Source organism: Engystomops pustulosus, chromosome 2, assembly GCF_040894005.1.
Source record: "Engystomops pustulosus chromosome 2, aEngPut4.maternal, whole genome shotgun sequence".
Taxonomy (NCBI): Eukaryota; Metazoa; Chordata; class Amphibia; order Anura; family Leptodactylidae; genus Engystomops; species Engystomops pustulosus.
The window spans coordinates 101,301,386-101,324,920 of NC_092412.1; the positions used below are offsets into that span (position 1 = coordinate 101,301,386).

The window sequence follows — 23,535 nt, forward strand, 5'->3', positions numbered from 1 at the left end:
CTTACCGGTAACACCCGCGATCGGTGCTAGGGTGTTTTCACAGCGTGTGCTGCCGGCAGCCTCAAAAAGACATCAGGGCGCATACTCACCCTCCGGTGGCCCCGATGTCTGCGCGGCTCGTCTTCAGTCTTCCGCGCCGTCTTCTTTCTTCTGCTGGGCGCCGCCATGTTTTTCCCGGGGCGGCTCCTAGTATGACGTTAGCAGCGGCGCATCATACTAAGCGCCTGCCAAGGAAGATCAATTGTGGCGCCCAGCAGAAGAAAGAAGACGGCGTGGAAGACTGAAGACGAGCCGCGCAGACATCGAGGCCACTGGACGGTGAGTATATAAGTTTTTTTTATTTTTTAATGCTGGGCTGTGCTGTATACTACTGGGGGCAGGCGTATACTACCGGGGGCAGTGCTGTATACTACTGGGGGCAGTGCTGTATACTACTGGGGGCTGTGCTGTATACTACTGGGGGCAGTGCTGTATACTACTGGGGGCTGTGCTGTATACTACTGGGGGCTGTGCTGTATACTACTGGGGGCTGTGCTGTATACTACTGGGGGCAGTGCTGTATACTACTGGGGGCTGTGCTGTATACTACTGGGGGCTGTGCTGTAATGGTAATGTTGTTGTTGTATGCCTTATGTTTATGAGCGACAGTTTTCCTGCTATATACCTACATGTCATAAGAATTTAAATTAAAAAAAGGACCATGTTAAATTCAAATCTGTTTTTTTTTTTAATTTTACACCGGTGTTTTGTATGCGTTGGAAAAGGGGTAGTCTTATACGGCGAATATATCTTAAACTCTATATTTTAAACAGGAAAGTAGGGGGGTCGTCTTATACGCCGGAATATACGGTATGTATTTTATTATTTTTAATGTACTTTAATTAAATGTGAGGAGGTTTCATGTTATACTGGGTACTATATGGGGCTAGAAAACGTTTAATACTGGGGGGACGCTATAGATATCATATGGGGCCATAATTATTTTATACTGGGGGGGGGGAATGCTATAGATATTATTTGGGGCCATAATTATTTTATACTATGGGGGGGGGGATGCTATATATATTATTTGGGGCCATAATTATTTTATACTAAGGGGGGGATGCTGTAGATATTATTTGGGGCCATAATTATTTTATACTAGGGGAGGGGGTGCTATATATATTATTTGGGGCCATAATTATTTTATACTAGGGGGGGTGCTATATATATTATTTGGGGCCATAATTATTTTATACTAGGGGGGGATGCTATATATATTATTTGGGGCCATAATTATTTTATACTAGGGGGGGGTTGCTATATATATTATTTGGGGCCATAATTATTTTATACTAGGGGGGGATCCTAAATATATCATATGGGGCCATAATTATTTTATACTGGGGGGGATGCTATATATATCATATGGGGCCATAATTATTTTATACTGGGGGGGGGGGAGCTATATATATATCATATGGGGCCATAATTAGTTTATACTGGGGGGGGGATGATGGAATGCTATGTATTTTATTTGGGGCTATAATTATTTTATACTGGGGGGGTGATGCTATATATATTATTTGGGGCTATAATTATTTTATACTGGGGGAGATGCTATATATATTATATGGGACCATAATTATTTTATACTGGGGAAGGATTCAGTATATATTATATGGGGCCATAATTATTTTATACTGGGGGGGGTGCTATATGGGATACAGTATATTACTAAGCTGGGGGGATGTATATGGGATACAGTATATTACTAAGCTGGGGGATGTATATGGGATGCAGTATATTACTAAGCTGGGGGGCTGCATATGGGATACAGTATATCACTAAGCTGGGGCTGTATATGGGATACAGTATATTACTAAGCTGGGAGGTGTATATGAATATATATATATATATATATATATATATATATATATATATATATATATATATATATATATATATATATATATTACATTTATTTTTATATAGCCCTGCTCTCATATATTTAAAGGCCTCGTTATTCACCCACCAATTGAATTATATACAGCTCCCATATACAGATCCCCTACAGCTTAAATAAAATCTTGCCCCACATATACAGTCCCCTCCCAGCTTACTAATATACTGTATCCCATATACAGCCCCTGCAGCTTAGTAATATGTGGACTGTATATGGGATACAGTATATCACTAAGCTGGGGGATTTATATGGGATACAGTATATTACTAAGCTGGGGGATCTATATGGGATACAGTATATTACTAAGCTGGGGGATGTATATGGGATGCAGTATATTACTAAGCTGGGGGGCTGTATATGGGATACAGTATATCACTAAGCTGGGGCTGTATATGGGATACAGCAGGGCCGATTCTAGCATATTTGCTGCAACCCTACAGGCAGCTCCCTGACACTGTGTGACTGACTACAGGATCTGAGAGGCATTAGTGGCATCTAGTACCTTATAGATGACAATCTCTTCCATCAGTAGAACTTTATTCCGGTTTCTCCAATCCATGACGTATCACGGCTGAATTCACGGCAAGATATCTTCAGCTCCATGCAGCATCTCCACCCGGCGTCCCTAAAAATACCACAGTCACTTACAGTATAAAGTCTCCTGGATAACAACACTGTGCTCCTAAATAATATACACCCCTCACAACACAACTGACCGCACTCTCCCCACATATAACACATCCCTTCATTATATATATATATATATATATATATATATATATATATATATACATATATATATATATACATTAGTCTACTGGAATTATAGCATGCTAAGCACCAATCAATATACAACACCCCCAATTTATTATTACAGACCCCTAACATTTGGTTTACATGATGCAAAGTAATCTGTAGCCTATAACTAATAAATATATAGCACCCCCTAATGAATATATATATATATATATATATATTATATTACATTTATTTTTATATATCCCTGCTCTCATATATTTAAAGGCCTCGTTATTCACCACCCAATTAAATTATATACAGATCCCCTACAGCTTAAATAAAATCTTGCCCCACATATACAGTCCCCTCCCAGCTTAGTAATATTCTGTATCCCATATACATCCCCCCAGCTTAGTAATATGCTGTACCCGATATACAGTCCCCTCCCAGCTTAGTAATATACTGTATCCCATATACATCCCCCCAGCTTAGTGATATATAATATATAGCATCCCCCCAGTATAAAATAATTATAGCCCCAAATCCCCAAATAAAATATAGCATCCCCCCCTAGTATAAAATAATTATGGCCCCAAATAATACATATAGCACCCCCCCCCCCAGTATAAAATAATTATGGCCCCAAATAATATATGTAGCATCCCCCCCCCAGTATAAAATAATTATGGCCCCAAATAATACATATAGCATCCCCCCCCAGTATAAAATAATTATGGCCCCAAATAATATATATGGCACCCCCCCCCCCTAGTATAAAATAATTATGGCCCCAAATAATATATATGGCACCCCCCCTAGTATAAAATAATTATGGCCCCAAATAATATATATGGCACCCCCCCTAGTATAAAATAATTATGGCCCCAAATAATACATATAGCACCCCTCCCCTAGTATAAAATAATTATAGCCCCAAATAATATATGTAGCATCCCCCCCTAGTATAAAATAATTATGGCCCCAAATAATACATATAGCATCCCCCCCTAGTATAAAATAATTATGGCCCCAAATAATACATATAGAATTCCCCCCCCCCCCCCAAGTATAAAATAATTATGGCCCCAAATAATACATATAGCATCCCCCCCCTAGTATAAAATAATTATGGCCCCATATGATATCTATAGCGCCCCCCCCAGTATTAAACGTTTTCTAGCCCTATATAGTACCCCCCCTCCCAGTATAACATGAAACCTCCCCACATTTAATTAAAGCACATGAAAAATAAGAAAATCATACTCACCTGCAGGCAGCTGCTCCCTCGGCGCGCGGCTCCGGTCTTCACGCGGCTCTCCTGTGAGCCGCGGCTCCGCACAGTGACACAGGCGCGTGACGTCATGACGCCTGTGTCACTGCTTAGAACGGAGCGACGCAGCTGCCGGAAAGGCGCTGCGTCGCTCCGCATATAAATCGCGCCTGTGTCTTAAAGAGACAGGCGCGATTTATTATAGCTGGTGGGCAATTCGGGCGTTAATGGACGCCCGAATCGCCCACTTTAGAGCGGCAAATTTCGCCGCCCTTTACAGGGACCCGCATTCTGCCGCCTGAGGCGAGATTTTCATCTCGCCTCATGGCAGATGCGGCCCTGGGATACAGTATATTACTAAGCTGCAGGGGCTGTATATGGGATACAGTATATTAGTAAGCTGGGAGGGGACTGTATATGTGAGGCAAGATTTTATTTAAGCTGTAGGGGATCTGTATATGGGAGCTTTACATAATTTAATTGGTGGGTGAATAACGAGGCCTTTAAATATATGAGAGCAGGGCTATATAAAAATAAATTTATATATATATATATATATTCATTAGGGGGTGCTATATATTTATTAGTTATAGGATACAGATTACTTTGCATCATGTAAACCAAATGTTGGGGGGTGTTGTATTAATAAATTGGGGGTGTTGTATATTGATTGGTGCTTAGCATGCTATAATTCCAGTAGACTAATATATATATATATATATATATATATATATATAAAAAATGAAGGGATGTGTTATATGTGGGGAGAGTGCGGTCAGTTGTGTTGTGAGGCGTATATATTATTTAGGAGCACAGTGTTGTTATCCAGGAGACTTCATACTGTAAGTGACTGTGGTATTTTTAGGGACGCTGGGTGGAGATGCTGCACGGAGCTGAAGATATCTGGCCATGAATTCAGCAGTGATACGTCATGGATTGGAGAACCCGGAATAAAGTCCTCCTGATGGAAGAGATTGTCATCTATAAGGTACTAGATGCCACTAATGTCTCTCAGATCCTGTAGTCAGTCACACAGTGTCAGGGAGCTGTCTGTAGGGTTGTTAATTGTTAGTATCGTTTTCAGCATTTACTAAACAGGGAGCGGGGGGGAGGGGCAGCATTTTAATATTCGCCTCAGGCAGCAAATATGCTAGAATCGGCCCTGTTCATTGGTCTTGTGGTCGGGTGAGTTGTACAATAGTTGGGCACAACTCCCTTTTTTGAGGTTTGTATAGGTTATAATAGTTTTCAGCTATTGCCTTGACACATTTCTGAATTCCTGTGTGAACACTGGTCTGTCTCTGACTTCCTGTTATCTGTCTGCCCGTACATCCAGTAGCTGCCAGACAACATAGGTTTTCCTCTCACCTTGCTTGGTCTCACAGGGTCCAATAGCAGGTTACTGAAATTAGGGGCAGGGTTAATTGACACTACTTAAATAGTTTGACAGCTAGCCCAAGTCTGGACTTGGTTGTTTGCTGGTCAGGTTCTTTTTTTGTTCTTGACACATATATTAAAGGGGTATTCCGGGAATATGAACATCTGACACAAAAATCCATGATGATATAACTAAATGAATGTAACAATACTCAATGTCATTAGTCACAAAACGGAGCCTAAATAGTTTGATTTCATGATTTACAAAGTTTATGGCCTCTCTAAAGTAGGTGGAGTTATCACTAAGATGGCCCCCACTGGAAACTTCAAGTCCCAAGATCCTTTAGTTCTCAGTAACTCCTCCTACCTCTCAGGCTCTGCTAACAGTGATGATGTAACAGACTTTCTTGCTCTGTTACCATAGTAATGATGTGTAACTGCCATCACCACAACAATGGCCATACTGGATGCACTGCAACCAACTGACTACAGCCAAACGTAGTGGTGATCACATGACTCTGCCCAGGCAGCTACAGAACATGTGATGTGGACATGTGACCAGCAGCCATCTTCTGTCCTGCAACGGACCGCGCGGAGGAAATTAACGGACTGATTAAAGGGCCAGTAGCATTTTAATTCTCCATTACATTAGATGTCCACAGCATTTTCTGCTAAGGGGAGCAAAATTTTAAATAACAACTAATTACACATTAGCTTATATTTTGAGTGCCCACTTGTATATGAATTATGCTGATTCCTGGAATACCCCTTTAAGTATTAAAATATTTATGACTTATTGTTGAGCAAACAGTGGTATGCATTGTCTCCATTAACCCCCTAGGGAAAAATAACAACATTTGGGGCAATATGTAATTCATTAGAAAAAATATAATGTTTTTCATTTTCATAGCCCAATAAAAAAATTTTTGGGTGAAAAAAAACTGTGGAGAAAAAAAAGACCACTATATAACTTAAAAAATTCAATAAGGTGTGTAGTTTACAAAATTGGGGTTTCCACTGTTTTGTCAATTTGTGACATGTGTGACACTTATCAAGAATCAGAGAAAAAAGTAGTGTGTCACTGACATGATTTGATTCAAAAAACATAACAAATTTTATTAATATTCAACACTGAACACAAACATGCATATAAAATCAATTAAAACTGTACCAAAGTACATACAATTGTCTACTATGTTATTCACTATGGTCGGTGCAAAAACAAGACACCTCCTGAATGGGTGGTATCCACCCAAACCACCCCTAAACAATGAAAAAACACATATAAAGTGCAAGTGCATCTGTCAAGCTGCCATGAAAGTAAGGGTTAAGTGAATTAATGCCTGCAATGTAAACATGGTAAAAAGTCGATAAAGGTAATGGAGGCAAACCCTAGTACATATAACAAGTGACCTGGCAAACAAACCAGAGAAATAGCAGCATGCAGGCGGGGTGGTGGAATGATCAGGAGGTGGAGGGCTCCCCACGCGTAACGTCTCCAACTGGAGACTTCCTCAGGGGTAAAGATCTCTATTACCTTTATCAACTTTTTACCATGTTTACATTGCAGGAATTAATTCACTTAACCCTTACTTCCATGGCAGCTTGACAGATGCACTTGCACTTTATATGTGTCTTTTCATTGTTTAGGGGTGGTTTTGGGTGGATACCACCCATTTAGGAGGTGTCTTGTTTTTGCACCGACCATAGTGCATAACATAGTAGACAATTGTATATACTTTGGCACAGTTTTAATTGATTTTATATGCATGTTTGTGTTTAGTGTTGAATATTAATAAAATTTGTTATGTTTTTTGAATCAAATCATGTCAGTGACACACTACTTTTTCTCTGATTCTTGATTTGCTCGTTTTGAGTGTGTTGACTACTACCTCTACTTGGTGCGGTATTCTGCTGTGCAAGGTTCCATTTTCTATTGAATGTGTGACACTTAGTCAGAAATGCATTATAGCAGCTTAAAAGCTGGCAAATCAACCCTGGAAAAAGAAAAGAGCACTGTTTTCTTTGCCCTGCCGTGGACCCAATAAACAGTTTTCATGCACATGTTGGGTTGCTTGGAAGAATTTGTAATATCTCATTTAACTCCTTAATTTGAGGTCAGTGTGGCCAGTCATTTTTTAAGTGAACTGATACCTTAAAGTAGATTTTGGGGTATTTTTTGGAAATTCTGAAAAATCACATCTAAAGTTATAAGCCTCCTAATACTAAAGCATAAATACAGTACATGGTATTAATTAGGTTTTTGGGTAATATATTTGTTTGTGTAGATGTAGAACATTTAGAATTTTAAAAATGGGTTGTGAGCTGGGTTTAAATTATGATTATTTTAGAAATGCACATTACACAGATTTGTGTAGCTTTTAAAAGTGATGCATTTAATGTGTACAATATTTTATGAAGCACTCAGATTGCATGTACAGTAGTATGCAATTTTTTTTAAAATTTTTATTGCGGCTTTTCTAATCATTTAAAGGCCATAGCATTGTTTAAGGATTAAAGTGAACCTGTCACCATGGACCTCATTTTCACAGACAAGTTGCAAAAGCCCATTACAGCTGAATTGCAAACATGCCTTTCTAAATTCTCTAAAGCATTTGCATTACAATATAATTGTGTGTTATAACTTACCTTGCACCCTGTTGTTTGGATGCATTTAAAAAAACAACATGTGACTTTTCTGTGACTCCTCAGCTCTTAGTCCTCACCTTTGTGCTCCTGTACAGCTCCTCCCTCTCCCACTCATGTCAGCTCAACAGGCTGTGAGCTCTGTGAAGGAGCAGGAGGGAGGAGCTATACAAGAGCACAAAAGTTAGGGCCAAGAGCTGAGCAGTCTGCAGTACAGACAAGTCACATGTTGTTTTTTTAAATGTATCCAAACCAAAGCCCAACTGCTGGGACTACACAGAGGATTCTGTAAGGATGCCAGACAAGTTTTATATTGTAATGCAAATGAATACAGAAAGCAAAATGCATATTTACAATGCAGCTGTAATGAGCTTCTATAACCTGTCTTTAGTGAAAATGAGGTCCCTGGCAACATGTTCTCTTTAAACCAAAAATAATATTGCAATTAATTAAAATAACCTCAATAGCCCTTAGACCTGCAGTATTGTGCACGAGCAACAACATCATTGGCATAGTCTTTTCCAGTTGTGTATTTGTCAACATCTTTCAAGGTCTTAACATTTCCAGGACCAGCGTTATATGCAGCGATAGCTCCTGTAACAAACAAGAAGAAATGATAAACACCTTCTTGTATTGATACGTATAACTTATCAGTAAATTTGTTCATAGCTCTGCTCATTCCCATATGTGATCAATATCTCTCACTACCAGTGATCTATTTGTATATAGAGGCTCAGTGGTGACATCATGTCAGAGTCACTTCTATAGCCTGCAACTGCTGCTGTAGACAATATTACCACTTCAAAAACTCCTTCAAAATCATAGAGTTTTGCAAGTGACCTTGAAGACATTTTGACTAGGTTTTTGATGAGGTTTTTTTTATCCTCTCATAGGTATCATAAGAGATACAGAATTCCCTCTTTTTCCCTTAAGCCCCATTCGCACAGGCCATGTGGGGACATATATAGCTATCTCCTTAAGCAGTATTACGGTAAACAGTTAAAATACAATTTTTATTAATTCTTCATAAAAAATCGATAATTCAATAAATATGCTCACACCAAGGACAATACAACACACGCCTTCACAACTCCCCTAGTGTATCAATTACCAGATAAAAGGCACAGAAGATAAATATAAATACATATACATATACATACAGGTAGCCAGATAAATAGGTAGAAGGAGCAGCACTGTGGATAACTGGATTAAATCCAATGTGGGTGCAGGCTTCAAGGAACTGACTCAGGATCCCTGAGTCATGCTTGAGAATGGCTGCATAGAGTCAGCTGAAACGTAGCACTTACCACTGGTGGAATAAATATTCACTATTTATCTTGGAGTGCTGCTTCCTTCCTTGGAGTTTGTATACATACAGGTAGGTATCACCCTAAAAAAGGTTAGTAAATATGGTCAAATACCTACCCTAGGGTCAATCTTTTCTCTCAGACCTATAACGGGTCTTGCTTACCCATACATATTTGGTTATATAAATTCCAATTTTCGGGCTTGGGAGGGAACTTCCTCTTTCTTTCCTGGGGAGGGTGTGATTCCCTAGCAATGCTCACCCTAATCCCCAATAGCTCCCGCCCTTACAAGGGCAGTCCCAAGTACTGTCTCTTGTCATAAGATATCACACCTCCCTGACGCGTTTCCACCAGAGTTTCATCAGAGGGAGAATTATTATAGAAATATAACCCTGAAAAAGTACACATAAATTGGTCTTAGTACCAAGCCCAGCAGTGCAAACAATCATTGCATATGGATAAAACAAATCCAATAAAGCTTACCAGGTCTGGAAAGTGTCGAAAACTGGGAAAACATTTGTGGGAAACAATGAAAATAGGACTTATGTCATCAAAGATTTTATCAACTGTAGGTCTAAAGGGGTGGTGTACAAAGCCAAATGCACATGCGGACTGGAATATGTGGGGAAGACGATACAGGAATTCCGGAGAAGGATTGGGGATCACTTGGGTGACATTCAGCACAACCAGGATACCCCTATCGCGTGACATATGCATGCCCTGCATAATGGACAACCTTCCGTAATTAGGTTCACAGGAATTGAACCCCCCACGCAGGGGAGGGGATTGGGACCGCAAGGTGCTACAGAGAGAGGCGAGGTGGATACACCAGCTGAACACTGTGGCACTCGGGGGCTTGAACCTCCAGTTACAATACGCCTGCTTTATTTAAGCAGTCTTTAAACAGGGACCGATATATCCTCCCAGCTCCCAAACTTCTTTGTCTGGGTCTCTGGGACATATCCCCTATCTATGAGTTGCAATAGCTGAAAAACTAAAATATTTACTGAATTTGATAAAAAATTATATCCCTTGAGTGGAGACAATGATGTCAGTATGACTCTATGTTTTGATTTTTTGATTTTTTTCTGCCTCTGGTCCTAAGTTTGCACTCTATTTGTTAATTACTATTGATAACACTAATAAGATATCTGATGACCTACGCCGGTGCTGGGCTTGGAACTAATACCAATTTAGGTTGGATTCACACGACCGGTGCCCGCCATACCGTAGCACGGCAGGCACACGGCATTGCGTGGGGAGAGGAGGAGGGGGAGAGCGCTGCTCATCCCCGCCCCTCCCCATAGGGATACATGGCGCATGGCGCCGTATTCCCTGAAAGAATAGGACATGTCCTATTTTTTCACGGGGTACAGGGCGATACGGTGCCGCACGTGTGCGGCACCGTACCGCTCCCATAGGGCGCCGCACACCCATTGCCTTCTATGGGGGACGTATATCGGCCGTATATACGTCCCCCTTGCGGTCGTGTGAATCCAGCCATATGTGTACTTTTTCAGGGCCATATTTCTATAATAATTCTCCCTCTGATGAAACTCTGGTGGAAACGCGTCAGGGAGGTGTGATATCTTATGACAAGGGACAGTACTTGGGACTGCCCTTGTAAGGGCGGGAGCTATTGGGGTTTAGGGTGAGCATTTAGGGAATCACACCCTCCCCAGGAAAGAAAGAGGAAGTTCCCTCCCAAGCCCGAAAATTGGAATTTATATAACTACATATGTATGGGTAAGCAAGACCCGTTATGGGTCCAAGAGAAAAGATTGACCCTAGGGTAGGTATTTGACCATATTTACTAACCTTTTTTAGGGTGATACCTACCTGTATGTATATGTATTTATATTTATCTTCTGTGCCTTTTATCTGGTAATTGATACACTAGGGGAGTTGTGAAGGCATGTGTTGTATTGTCCTTGGTGTGAGCATATTTATTGAATTATCGATTTTTCATGAAGAATTAATAAAAATTGTATTTTAACCGTTTATCGTAATACTGCTTAAGCAGATATATATATTTATTGGTGACAGAATAAGGATATTTGCCTCGTAGCGTTGAGACATATATAGCTAACCGCAAGGGCGCTGCCACGTGTTCGCTCGACCATAGCCCATGCGAGTGCAGGGCAGTGTAAAAGTAGCCTTACTATGCGTTTTCAATGCCATATCAAGAAAAACCTTCACTTTTTTGAAGTGGCACTTCGCATATACTACCCACAAATCAGTAAAATAGGAGTGGGTGAAAAAAACGAGATTTAAAGATAATATGCATGTGGACACTACTGATTAGTATGTATTTAACAATCTATGTTTCAGTTTAATTATTAATACATTTATTGTTGCAAAAAAATGTAATATAAAATCATGTACAATATAAGGTTAAAAATTAATAAAAAAAGGTGAAAGTTATAAAATGAATCTTAAATACATATATACTGTATTACATTTATATGAACATTAGAAGTTAGATAAAATATCCAGGGGGGATAATTGCCACTTTGGATAACATGGCCCTGTCTCAGGGTGGTGCACAATAAACATTCTTAATTTATACTTGTTATAGCAGTTGTTATAACAACACAAAACATGACGCCCTTTTTTATTTCTTACTAGCTGTAGATCCTTATGCTGCCTGGAATAGGAAATAACTGCACTTAGACATAACAAAAAAGAATGGGTTAACAAAAATTATATGTTTCTATCTCTCTCTCTGACTGTCTCTCTTTGACTCTCTCTGTGTCTCTCTGTCTCTGACTTACTGGGGTTCATTTACTAAGGGTTCTGCGGCCGCACTTTCGTCGGGTTTCCTGACTTTTTCCGTTTTGCACCGAATTCTGCTGGGATTCCGGTGCAATCGCGCCGGCTCTCACGTGACGGAAAGGGGGGGGGGGTTGTCGGAAAACTCGACGGATTCGGAAAATCTGCAGAATTTAAAAAACGAAGTGTGTCGCAAAATCAAGCACTTACATGCACCGGGGAGAAGATGGTAAACTCCAGCTGACCTCGGCGCAGCAGTGACACCTGCAAGAAGTTCGACGCACAAGCTTAGTGAATCGCCGGAAGACCCGAATCCTCTTTGGAGAACGCGCTGCTGGATCGCGACAGGACTGGGTAAGTAAATGAGCCCCACTGTCTCTAACTGTGTCACAAAGGGGCACTGCCACAGTTCATAGGGACAACTGTCACAGTCACGGAGGGTACTAGGGATTACTGGGAGGAGAGTCTGTGGACCCTCTGGCCCACCACGGGAAATGATGATGGTACTAGCCGACACCCAGGACTGGAATCTAAGTGGCACCTGCTCTTCACCAGAACCTGCCGCAAAGCGGGATGGTCTAGCTCCGGCGGGGTTCCACCAGGTCGTTCCACCGGTGTGACTAGGCCCGTGGTGGCAGCCAGAGAAACAGGGATGCAGGACAAGATGAGATTCGTACAAACTGTCTCTGTCACTGACTGCCTCTGTGTCTGACCTTCTTTGTCACTGACCGTCTCTTTCAGTGACTGTCACTGGCGTCTCTTTTAGCTTTATATATTAGATGGTGCGCCACATGGATTAAGGCTGTTCGCAAAAATGTAAATTCAACACTGCTAAAGTTGCCAGAAAACAGACCTTGCACCACACAATAATAAATTCCCCCTATAGACTTAGAATATTGAAGCACAGTGTACATTTGAATATAAAGACTGATGATATACAAAGTCTTCATATTGGCATCTACAAATGTATTTGTAACCAAAGGACTTACAAGAGCAATACAAATAAATAACAAAGCAATGCAAGCAACTTCCATAACAAGTTGAAACTAGAGGACTTCAACCTCAGATTTACTGATGGTAGACTGTAATTGAACAGCCACATTCTTTTAAAATTTACTTTGTAAAAATATGGAAATGAGCCAGGGGGAGTGACTCTTGGCTCCACTATCAGATTATATACCGTATTTTCCTGCATGGAAGACAACTTTTTAACATCTGAAAATTTTCTCTAAAGTAGGGGGTCGTCTTATAAGCGGGGTACAAGGTGGGTGTTTTCTTTTTGCAAAAAACACCCACTAGCTAGCACCCATTGTGGGTGTTTTTACCTTTGCCTACGGCGGTAAAAGCCAGTGGCACTCCAAGTGAAACTTATGAAAGTTTGGCTGACTTTGCAGCTATTCCCTTGACTGACCATATAGCTATCCCCCTCGACTCCCCTTGAGGAGCCAGAAGTAGAAATGTTGCGGTTAAAAATCGTTTTTATAATAATAGGAATTAAGGGCACAGGATGCAAGGATACCAGGGCTGGCCAGAGGGATGTGCTACTGCTCTGATACTGCTCTGTCTTATAAGGTGAGTATATCCCAAACTCTGTATTTCAATTGGAAAAGTTGGCGTTGTCTTATATACCTGGAAATACTGTACACTCTGTCATGCCTAAAGGTAGTAGATCCTCTGAACCACTGCGGATGATGACACAGGCCACTACCTGGGACCGGAATCTAAGTGGCACCCTGTTTTCACCAGAGCCTTTCACAAAGCAGGTTGGACTTGCTGCAGCGTGGTACAACCAGGTCGTTCCATAGGCGGGACTTGTCTTCAGTGGCAGCCAAGGTCGAGGTACAGGAACGGCAGGCAATCTCGTGGTGGGGGACAGGCAGGAGGTCAGGACGGGCAGCACAGGATCAGAGTCGGAGACGTAGCAACAGGTCAGGGCATGCAGCAAAGGAGCGAAGTCAGAAATGCAACTGGGTCTCAACGGCTCGTGGCACGAGGATCCGGCAGGGTGTGCAGGAAGAGGGGGACGGTGCACTGGCCCTTTATATCTAGAGAAGCCGGTGCGGGCGCCCTAGGAGTCGTGAACACGTGCGCGGCGAAGGGAGTCATAGCAGGAGCCAGGAGAGGTGAGACACGCGATCGATGCGCTAGCGGGGGAAGAGGGACACGGGTGAGCCCACGACCCGATATATGGGTCGCAGGACCACCCTTGAGACACTCTTTGTATTTTAGCCTTTATTTTAGCCAGTCGTGACGTCACCAACTGTCTGCCAGGACAGGCAGGACAAGCTAAAATACAAAGAGTGGAGGAGTGTATATATAATCTGAGGGTGTAGACAAGAGGCACTCTTGGCTCATTTTCATGTTTTTACAAAGTTTTCTTTACAAGAATGTGGTGTGTGCCTTTTCTAATCAGGTCCAATCTGTTTAATTAAACACAGCTGGACTCCAGTGAACGAGTTAGAACCATCTCAAGGAGGATCAGAAGGAAATGGACAGTATGTGAGTTAAATATGATTGTCACAGCAAAGGGTCTGAATACTTATTTGATATTTCAGTTTTTCTTGTTAAATAAATTAACAAAAATATTTACATTTCTGTTTTTTTCAGTCAAGATAGGGTGCGAGTGTACATTGATGAGCACAAAATGATCTTTGTTCTTACCAATTCAATGCAATGAAACAAAAAATGAAAAATGTAAAGAGGTCTGAATTCCTTTTGTACTCATTGTATTGGTGGTAGCCCCTAGCACACTGCCCCTCAGTATATAAGTAGTCCAGCACAATGCCCCCATGCCCCGAGCACATAAAATAACAAACTCAGTAATCACCTTCCGGCCTCTCAGTAAATCCAAAGGGGTAGTCTGCAGCTTATTGCTGTTCTTGCACGTTTGACTGCTTTGGTCCAAGTCAAACCTAGTCAAAAATTTTGGAGAATTCTCCACTGTTTTCTGGTGGAAACTTTAGTATATTTGGCGAGACAGGGTGTTCACCCCCCGACTTCCACCATTTTCCCTGCTCCCTACCCCATTGTGGTATATGGGGCAAAAACATGTGAAAGTCATGGAACCACTTTTAATAGCCTTGTCCACCAAAAAGTAGATTTATGAACTGTGGTGCACAAGGCTTAGAAAATTCCCCCAGCAAGTTCAAACAAGTTTGAATGATAATTTGTATATGTGGTCACCACTGATTAGTGTTCAACAAACTATATTTCAGTTTAATTATGTAATGTATATGCAATATATATCCACAATTATTAAGTTTATATTAAAAATCAATATCAACTTTTTTTGATCTCACTAATTGTCTGCAATGAAACAATGAGTGAAAAATTTAAAAAAAGCCTTAATACTTTTCATACAGGCTGTATACTGTGGGACATGTGCTGGGCTACCTATATAATGGGGGCAGTGTGCAGGGCTACCAGTATACTTCAGGGCAGTGTGCTGGCCTACTTATATACTGGGGGGCTTGTACTGGGACTTTCTATATACTTGGGGCATGTGCTGAGCTACCTATATACTGGGGGCAGTGTACTGAGCTACCTATATATTGGGGGGCAGTGTGCTGGATACATATATACAAGGGACAGTGCACTGGATACATAGTATGCTGGATACATAAATTAGTATTACTGTGCTGGGCAACCTCATATACTGTAAATTTCATTAGTGAAGGGAAATTATGACCAATGCATTTCCCACCCTGGGCTTATGCTCAAATCAATACGTTTTTCCAGTTATTTTGTGGTAAAATGAGGGGCCTCAGCTTATTTTCGGGTTGGCTTATACTCGAGGATATAGGCAAAGTGATTTTATTATCTTTGCAGTATCTAATAGAGGGGGGCACAAGAAATATTTAATAAAGTAAGTATAGTATTTAATAAAGGGGACACATGATAAATATATTATAGAGGGCATCATGTATATCAAAAAAGGGATCATAGTATATAATATAGGGGGCACAGTTGTACTCCTTTCAGTGATGCAAAATATTCATTGTATAATTACTTTTTAAGTTTCTTCCCTGCTGGTTATCTTAGGATTTTACGTTACAATAATATTGATGTATTATGGTCTTTTGAATTCACCCTAGAACAAGGACAAAAATAGAAAAAATGCCTAACAATTTCTAACCTAACCAAATTATAACATGGACCATACATTACTGTAAATGGACTGAATATTTACATATACACACTTATGAAACAGATGATAATGGAGTCACTCAAGGTACTGGATATTTAGTACATTGCTCACCTTTTAGCCACATCTCTTTTGAAGAGGAAGGAAATTTTTTTACCATTGAATTATACATGGAAATAAGAATTTCTGTTCCTTGGGTAATATGTTCTTCACTGTTATATGCTCCCCTGGGTTTGTGGTACCTTTGGTCAACCTGTCAAAACAGGAATGTACTTGCATTAGTCATTCCGATACACAAGAATAATTTCTCCATTCGACTTCATGTATTTCTACTTCATCTACTTTTGTAATGTATGTATAGGTGTAGGGGCAGTATATTAGGAAATTTATGAATATACATCTATTTATAGATCTGCACTGCTTTCTTGGAAACTTAAGTCATGTCCCTGCTTCAGTAATGGCTTTTACCTTTACCTTGCTGCAATTTATGTCCTTAAAATGGCCAAAGATGGAAGGTCATGTGATCCTAACTGTCCATGACAAATCTACTTTCCAGGACCATAAGCTTGTATTCATGAATACTATTATAAGGTCCTGGAAGGTAGATTGGTAATGGACAGTTAGAGATCACATGAGCCATTTTATGGACATGAATGACTGGCTGATGAGGTAAAAGCCATTTCTGAACCAGGGACTTTACTTTCATTTCAAGAAAGTGGGGCAGAACTATAAATAGATGTATTTTGGTAAATTACCCTCTGATCTACAATTGGGCCCCATGCACACAAATGTAAATGTGTGAAGAAAGCTAGCTCACAGCACATGTTGACTTCTATTGTGCACTGTCACTGTGTGGTGCATGCACTGTACGTGAATGAGAGCAGATCCTATTTCTGCACAGATTTGTGTTGGAGATGTTGAGGTGGTGTAAAGGAGTGAAATTGTACAAACCTTGATATGCCTGTACAAATTAGTAAATAAATTGATAATACGCCTTGACAAATTGCCGCCTCCTCCCAATATGCTCAACATCTTTGTGGAAATTTGAACGGCAATGTAGAGTTTAATTTTGCAGAACATCAAACATATGCAGTATATTTTGACAGCAAAATACAAAGGAAGAAATCTGTGAAAAATGTATAGCTAAGATGTGTATAATGAGTTTCTGCAGCAGCTGATATGTGTATTATGAGGTTCTGCAGCAGCTAAGCCACGCACATTTTGCGGTTCGTCCCCGCTGGCCAAATTAGAGAAACTGCCCTATTTATAAATAAACCAAGGACATTACCTGCATTAGGCCAAAACCATTGTGGTTGTCTCCCCAACCATTTTTCAAAGTGTTTCCAGCACGTGTTTCTCTGGATATTACTCCACAAAGGAGCGCTGCATCCACTTTTTTTTTGACAGCTACAGCTTGAATTATAGATTTGTATCTATTCATTCTGCCAAGGTCAGTTTCAGCCAACTTTATGGAAGCTTTTACACCTGAACAAAAACATTACACCTGTGAGTCAGTTATACCAGAGGCCACAGAAATGAGTCTGTGGCACATTTTTAAGTTATGTAATTAGTTACTTGACACAAATATGGGAACCTTCCCCACTAAAATATCTTAGGGTGCTGTCCCTTAGGGTGCTATCACTTGATAGCGTTTTCATTCTGTTTAGAAACTGAATTAAAGAGCAAGGCAGCAGGCCATGGCCAATCACACATGCGTTTCTATGCAAATGCATGCATGTCTTGTATTGTCTAAATGAAAGACACCAAGTGCTGGTTGCTAATTGCATCCGTTTGCATATGCGATTGACCATGACACGGCTCCTTGTGCTTTGATTCCATTTAGAATCAAAACGCTTTGATAAGATACAAAATATCCTTTACAGTATTCCCTCTTTTATGATTATCTCAAACATTAACCTACAAAAAAATCCCATCCACAGTCATATGCAAAGGAGTAGCCGAAGGGTTAGTATCAATTTAGATGCCCACATCTTGGGCTCTGTAGCATCTATGGTACCAGATTAAAAGGAGCTGCCCCAAGTTATTAAGTTTTTCCCTATCCACAGGATAGTGGGACTGCCAGCAGTTGGACTCTCATCAATCAGATTCTGTTCTTGGAGACCCAGCAATTGGACCCTTACCAATCAGCTATAGTACTTGGGTTTTATAGTACTCAGAACTGTGCATTTGGTATCACAATAAATATGAGAATCTTTTCAAATCACATCAATGCTACAGAATTGAAGATAAGAGCAGTTAAAGATCTATATCTGCAGCCCCCATTCTAAACTTTGTTTATAACTGCCTGTATCTGTGATGAGATTATAAGCTTTAGAGGGATTGTCCTAAATTTAAAAGTTATCCCCTATCCTAAGGACAGCTAGGTAACCGGTGAGGGTTTGCCTGCTAGGACCCGACAATCATGAGTTGACTGGTGAGGGTCCAACTGCTGGGACCCCCAGTATCCTGTGGAGAGGGGATAATTTATAAACTAGGGACAATCCTTTTAAAGCTTAGAATCTCATCACAGATACAAGCAGTTATAAACATAGTTGACAATGGAAGTGATTAAAGAAGCTGGTGTAAAGGCACTGATAAATGACCCTCTATGACTTCACTGGCCTATGAAACAGAAGCAATATTTATTAGCTGGCTGCAAAAGTTTCAAGTTGTTAACATTGAAACAGTTTTCAATTCTTTTTATACTTACCACTGGATGATAATCTGTCCTGTTTAGCAGTTCTAAGGCTAGCGCCGGTTGTAGGAATTTTACCAATGTCACCATAAATTCCAGATGAAATTACAGTGCCTGAAGATTTAAACAATAAATAAAACTTCAATATGTGCTGCCAAACAATTCTTCATGAATTATGTGTAAGCTACTGTTTAACCTATTGTAAATGTAAATCTATAGATTAATTTAGATGCCAATAAAATTTTCCTGTTGTCATAATGCTTGTTTTTTCCCCATTAACTGAATGTCATAAATGTTTCGGAGAATTATAGAGTCATGTAAAAGGGTTGTAACGAATGCCTTGATTAATATTTATCAAACTTGGGATTATTTAGTTACAGAGTGATCTAATAGCAAAATGTAAAAATTGCCAGATCTTATCAACTTTTTACACTTTGGTATGTGATGATGATAAGAAGACAAATTCTACATCAAGAGAAAAGACAGTTTCAAAATCTTCAAAGAAGCAAATATCTGTAAAATGATACCGCAGGTGATAGGAGGGAAAGGTCTGTGCAATTTCTATTTTAGTATATGGGTTGTCCAGAATCCCCCACCAGGGCCTAGCCTTTGTTCAGTAGCTGTAGACAGCCAGGGCCCAGAATACCAGAGTGGCTGGCTTATGCGGCCTTGCGCACACTATGGTCACGGTGCTTGGTATTGGGACCGGAGGACAGACTTACAGCCTGGCAGGTCTCCAGCAGGTGTTGTGTGCAAGAAATATGGAGGGAGAGGCTGATGAAAGGGGTTGCCTCAGGGAAAAACCTCCGAGGAGTATGTGGGAGACCCTGGATGATGGAGGTTGGGGAGCCTGTGATGGTGATGCAGCCTGATCCAGGAATTATATGGAGGTACTTTGTACAAATCAACTTACAGTTCTTTATTCAAATCCAAATGGCAGGCAATGGCCAATCAGTAGCTGATTCAGCAGAGCGGGAAAGCAGGCGGGAGATAGCTGGTAGTAACTTCAGGCTGGGCTTGTAAAGAGGGAGCCAAGTCCAGATGGTGGACCTTTGCTTCCTTATAGTGTGTCCTTCCTGCTTCCTGGTATTATGACACTGGCTGTGCTGCTCTCTCCTCTGCTTACTGGAACTGACATGTGCTCCAAGATGGAGTCTCTCACTCTGACCATGTGGTATGACCATGTGCTCCCGCCCACCAGGGGTTTTTATGCTCCCCTGGCCAGCTTCCAGCCAGCTTTAAAATGGTGCAAGGAATATTATTGATTATTAACATTTCACCTGTTAATTCTTCCTTAGCAGGCAGTGGCTTTAAGCTGCAAATACTAAGTTTACCCAGTAGTAGCTTCTGAATGAGTTACACAGGCTCACCAGATAGATCCTGACAAGGAGAGGACACTAATCGCAACAACCACCTAGCCTATGCGTTGGCAGGGGTGTTGCAATTGTAAATTATGATTTCGGGAAAATCATAAAATTGCACTTAAAGGAAATCTACCACCATAATGAAGGATTGTAAACCGAGCACACTCATATATCGGTGTGTGCCCCTTATGGCAGGATATAAACTTCTTCAATTTTCTTATATCTTTGTTTTTAAGAAAAAAGGCTTTAGAAATTATGCAAATTAATAAAATTATTCAAATTATTCAAATCCCCATTAACACCTATAGATCCCGGAGCCCTGAGGCACATTTGAATAACTGCAAAACCCTTTTTTCAAAAAAAAAAAACCCAGGGCATAAGAAACTAAAAGAAGAGCAGATCCTGCCAGAGGGATCACACAGCCTTATGTCAGTTTGCTTGGTTTACAATCCTTCATACTGGTGGTAGATAGTCATCTCTCCTAACATCTTAAAAAATGAAAGAACTTTTAAGAAATGTTGCCAATTACAGTGACATATAGTAGATATTAGTTATTTTAGTGTTATGTTAGTAATGTTTTGGGAGGAATTACTATTTATCTAAAATTAGAGCATTTAAAACTTCAAATGTATATATTTTTTTTACATGTAAACCAATTTTTTGTTTCTATTTTTTGTTTTTGCAAAAGTTTCTAATGAAAATTTTTCAACTTAAATGAAGTACAATGGGTCACCAGAAAACAATCTCAAAGTCACCAGCATATGTTAAAGCATTCCAAAGTAATAACCACTTATAGTAACACATCAGATTCTAAAAATAGGACTTTGTTATGAAGGGAAAAACTGGCTTCAGGAGCAAATAGGTTAGTACTGATTGGATGGAACAGATTTGCCACATTTTTACATATCTGACATTTGTGAACTTCATAGAAAACTCATAGTTTACTGACTGCACACAAAAAATAATATTACACAGAAGTCATTATACATAAATGTTATTTTTGTTTAAACTTGTGCACTTACCAGCAATGACCGAAAAGATTAGGATAAAGTAAAATGTCATGTTTGTGCAGATTTAACCACTAGAGAAGAAAATAATAGAGATCAATGTCAAGTTTTAAAACCAGTTCTATAAGAGTCCGTTATATACCAGTGTTCTATGTATGATCTGTAAATGTTGTTTGTTGTCTGTGTTTTATAACAGGATTTGCAGAGGATAGGAAATTATGGGAGGTGCATAACCAATGACATTTATTTAGCCTTCCACTGGAGTTCCCTGAAAGTGCATTGTCCGACGATAATGCACTGTGCCCGATCTGTCAGGTCTGACAGAGTTCCCCAACTTTTTAGTGGTGCATGTAAGTGATTGGGCTTGTGACACAATTTGAATGTTAAATCTCGTGCTCAGTCCGAATCAGTCGGATCTTCAGACGGCAAGCCCCCCTATTTGTGGCGAATGGAAGCTGCACCATAAAACGATTGCGTATGCCAAAATCACATTGCAGACACTAAATACCTGTCCAAGCCGTGTAATCCCCCAAAAAGGCACACAGTCCGACGAAAGTGTGCCCCTATGTATTACTGCACCATACAAATCAATCAGGAAAATTGCTTTTTCATCCAAAGAATGAACCATAGTAAGATATACATCAATACTCTTAGTACCCTTAGTACTAGCCTGCATTCACTCACTCCATTACATACAGGCAGACCCCTACTTAAGAACACCCAGCGACCCACTCACACTGACCTCTCTATCTACTGTGACCTTTCTTGAAGCTCTCTGGATGCTGGAAATTTACTGTGCTATAGTCCCAGGTTATAATGATCAACTCTAAGGTGCCTGCAACAAAGCTTTATTGTTACTCCTTGTTCCTAAGACAAACTAAAATTTTTAAAATCCAATTGCCACAGGGACCAAAATATAATTTGGCTGAAATTACACTTACAACATATATACTTGATCAGAATAACATACAAATTCAACTTGAGAACAAACCTATTTTGTACATAACCGAGGACTGCCGTTACAGTATTTCATTATGTGCAATGGGGAAACACCACCAACCAATTGTCTCCATGTGTTTAAATACATTAATCCGAGACATTGCTCTAGAAAAATTAAATCCAAGCTATGCAAATCTGCTATGTACATCCATACAATAGATACTGATATTCACTACTGAAATACAAAAAGTACACACATCTCAATCTAGGTACATACAGTAGTCGATCTAAAATAAGATAAGTAAATGGATAGTACCATTATGTAAATGGTGCCATTTGTTATCTATTGTTATCTAACAATAGTTAGATAACTAGTGAATGGATAGGATTGTGGAACAGTAATAGTTAGAGACTATAATCTGGCATTATCTGGTGGTTTCACAGCCCATAATCTTTCACCCATAATATGGTGTTCCCGCACACTGGCACTGACGTTCATTTGCATGTGGCCAGGAAAGACTCCGAAGCTCAGAGAACCAGAAATGATGCTCCACTCCAGTGTCTTGTGAGCACAGAAGTAGATACCGTGGTCACAAGATGCTACTGGTGAAGCGGCATTCTGGAGTGTCGGCTGTTAGCACATTAGTAATATGTTTGGAATAATTGTAAGTACTAGATGCTGCATATAGCTGTATATACTAAAAAGTACTTGTATAACTTCTAACTGATTCCTAAAAATGCAGATTCTTGTGATTTCGTGAAAATCTACAAAATTGTGTCTCCTAACAAAATGAAAAGATGTTTAAAAAAATGGTGCCCTGTTAGAGCATACATATAGTAAATGTTAGTTATTGGGAATATGAGATAAATAACTATTTATCTAAAAAGTAGAACATTTAACATTTTAAAAATGTATATTTTTATAAAAATTTTCCTGCACACAAAAAAATAAAACCAGTTCTAGAAAACCAGTTCTATCAGAGCCCGTTATAATACCTACCAGTCTTCTATGTACGACCTGGCTGTAAACGTTGTTCCTTGTGTTTTATAGCAGGATTTGCCGAGGTTAAGCAATCATGGGAGGGGCAATGGCTGAAAGGATGAATTAAGAAAGATAATTGTTTGAACATTTTTGAATGTCATTATGAAACTCTTAGCAAATACATTAACATGATTACATCCTTTTGGATATGGAGACCGATACTGTGTATTATTGCACCATACAAATCAATCAGGAAAATTGCTTCCTCATGCAAATAATGAAGGACTGTAAGATATACATCAATAGTCTTTATAAAATGATTTGTTGTTGGGTTTTACAGGCCAAAAAA

The 23,535-nt window shown here is 39.9% G+C and overlaps 1 protein-coding gene across 2 annotated transcripts; it reads right to left on the minus strand.

Moving 5' to 3' along the window:
- Positions 1 to 7,699: 7,699 nt before the first annotated feature.
- On the minus strand, positions 7,700 to 23,251 carry LOC140118188 (lysozyme g-like). 2 transcript variants are annotated; one of them, XM_072135769.1, is made up of 6 exons: positions 23,205 to 23,251; positions 21,281 to 21,339; positions 18,910 to 19,008; positions 17,488 to 17,684; positions 16,314 to 16,452; positions 7,700 to 8,570 (listed from the first exon to the last, which is right to left on the minus strand). In XM_072135769.1, the coding sequence occupies exons 2-6, from the start codon at positions 21,318 to 21,320 to the stop codon at positions 8,437 to 8,439; spliced, it is 609 nt and encodes a 202-aa protein (XP_071991870.1). In that variant the 5' UTR covers positions 21,321 to 21,339; positions 23,205 to 23,251; the 3' UTR covers positions 7,700 to 8,436. The 2 variants fall into 2 exon arrangements, with proteins under 2 accessions (XP_071991870.1, XP_071991871.1); XM_072135770.1 differs by lacking the exon at positions 23,205 to 23,251 and adding an exon at positions 22,008 to 22,066.
- Between the last annotated feature and the right edge of the window lie 284 nt (positions 23,252 to 23,535).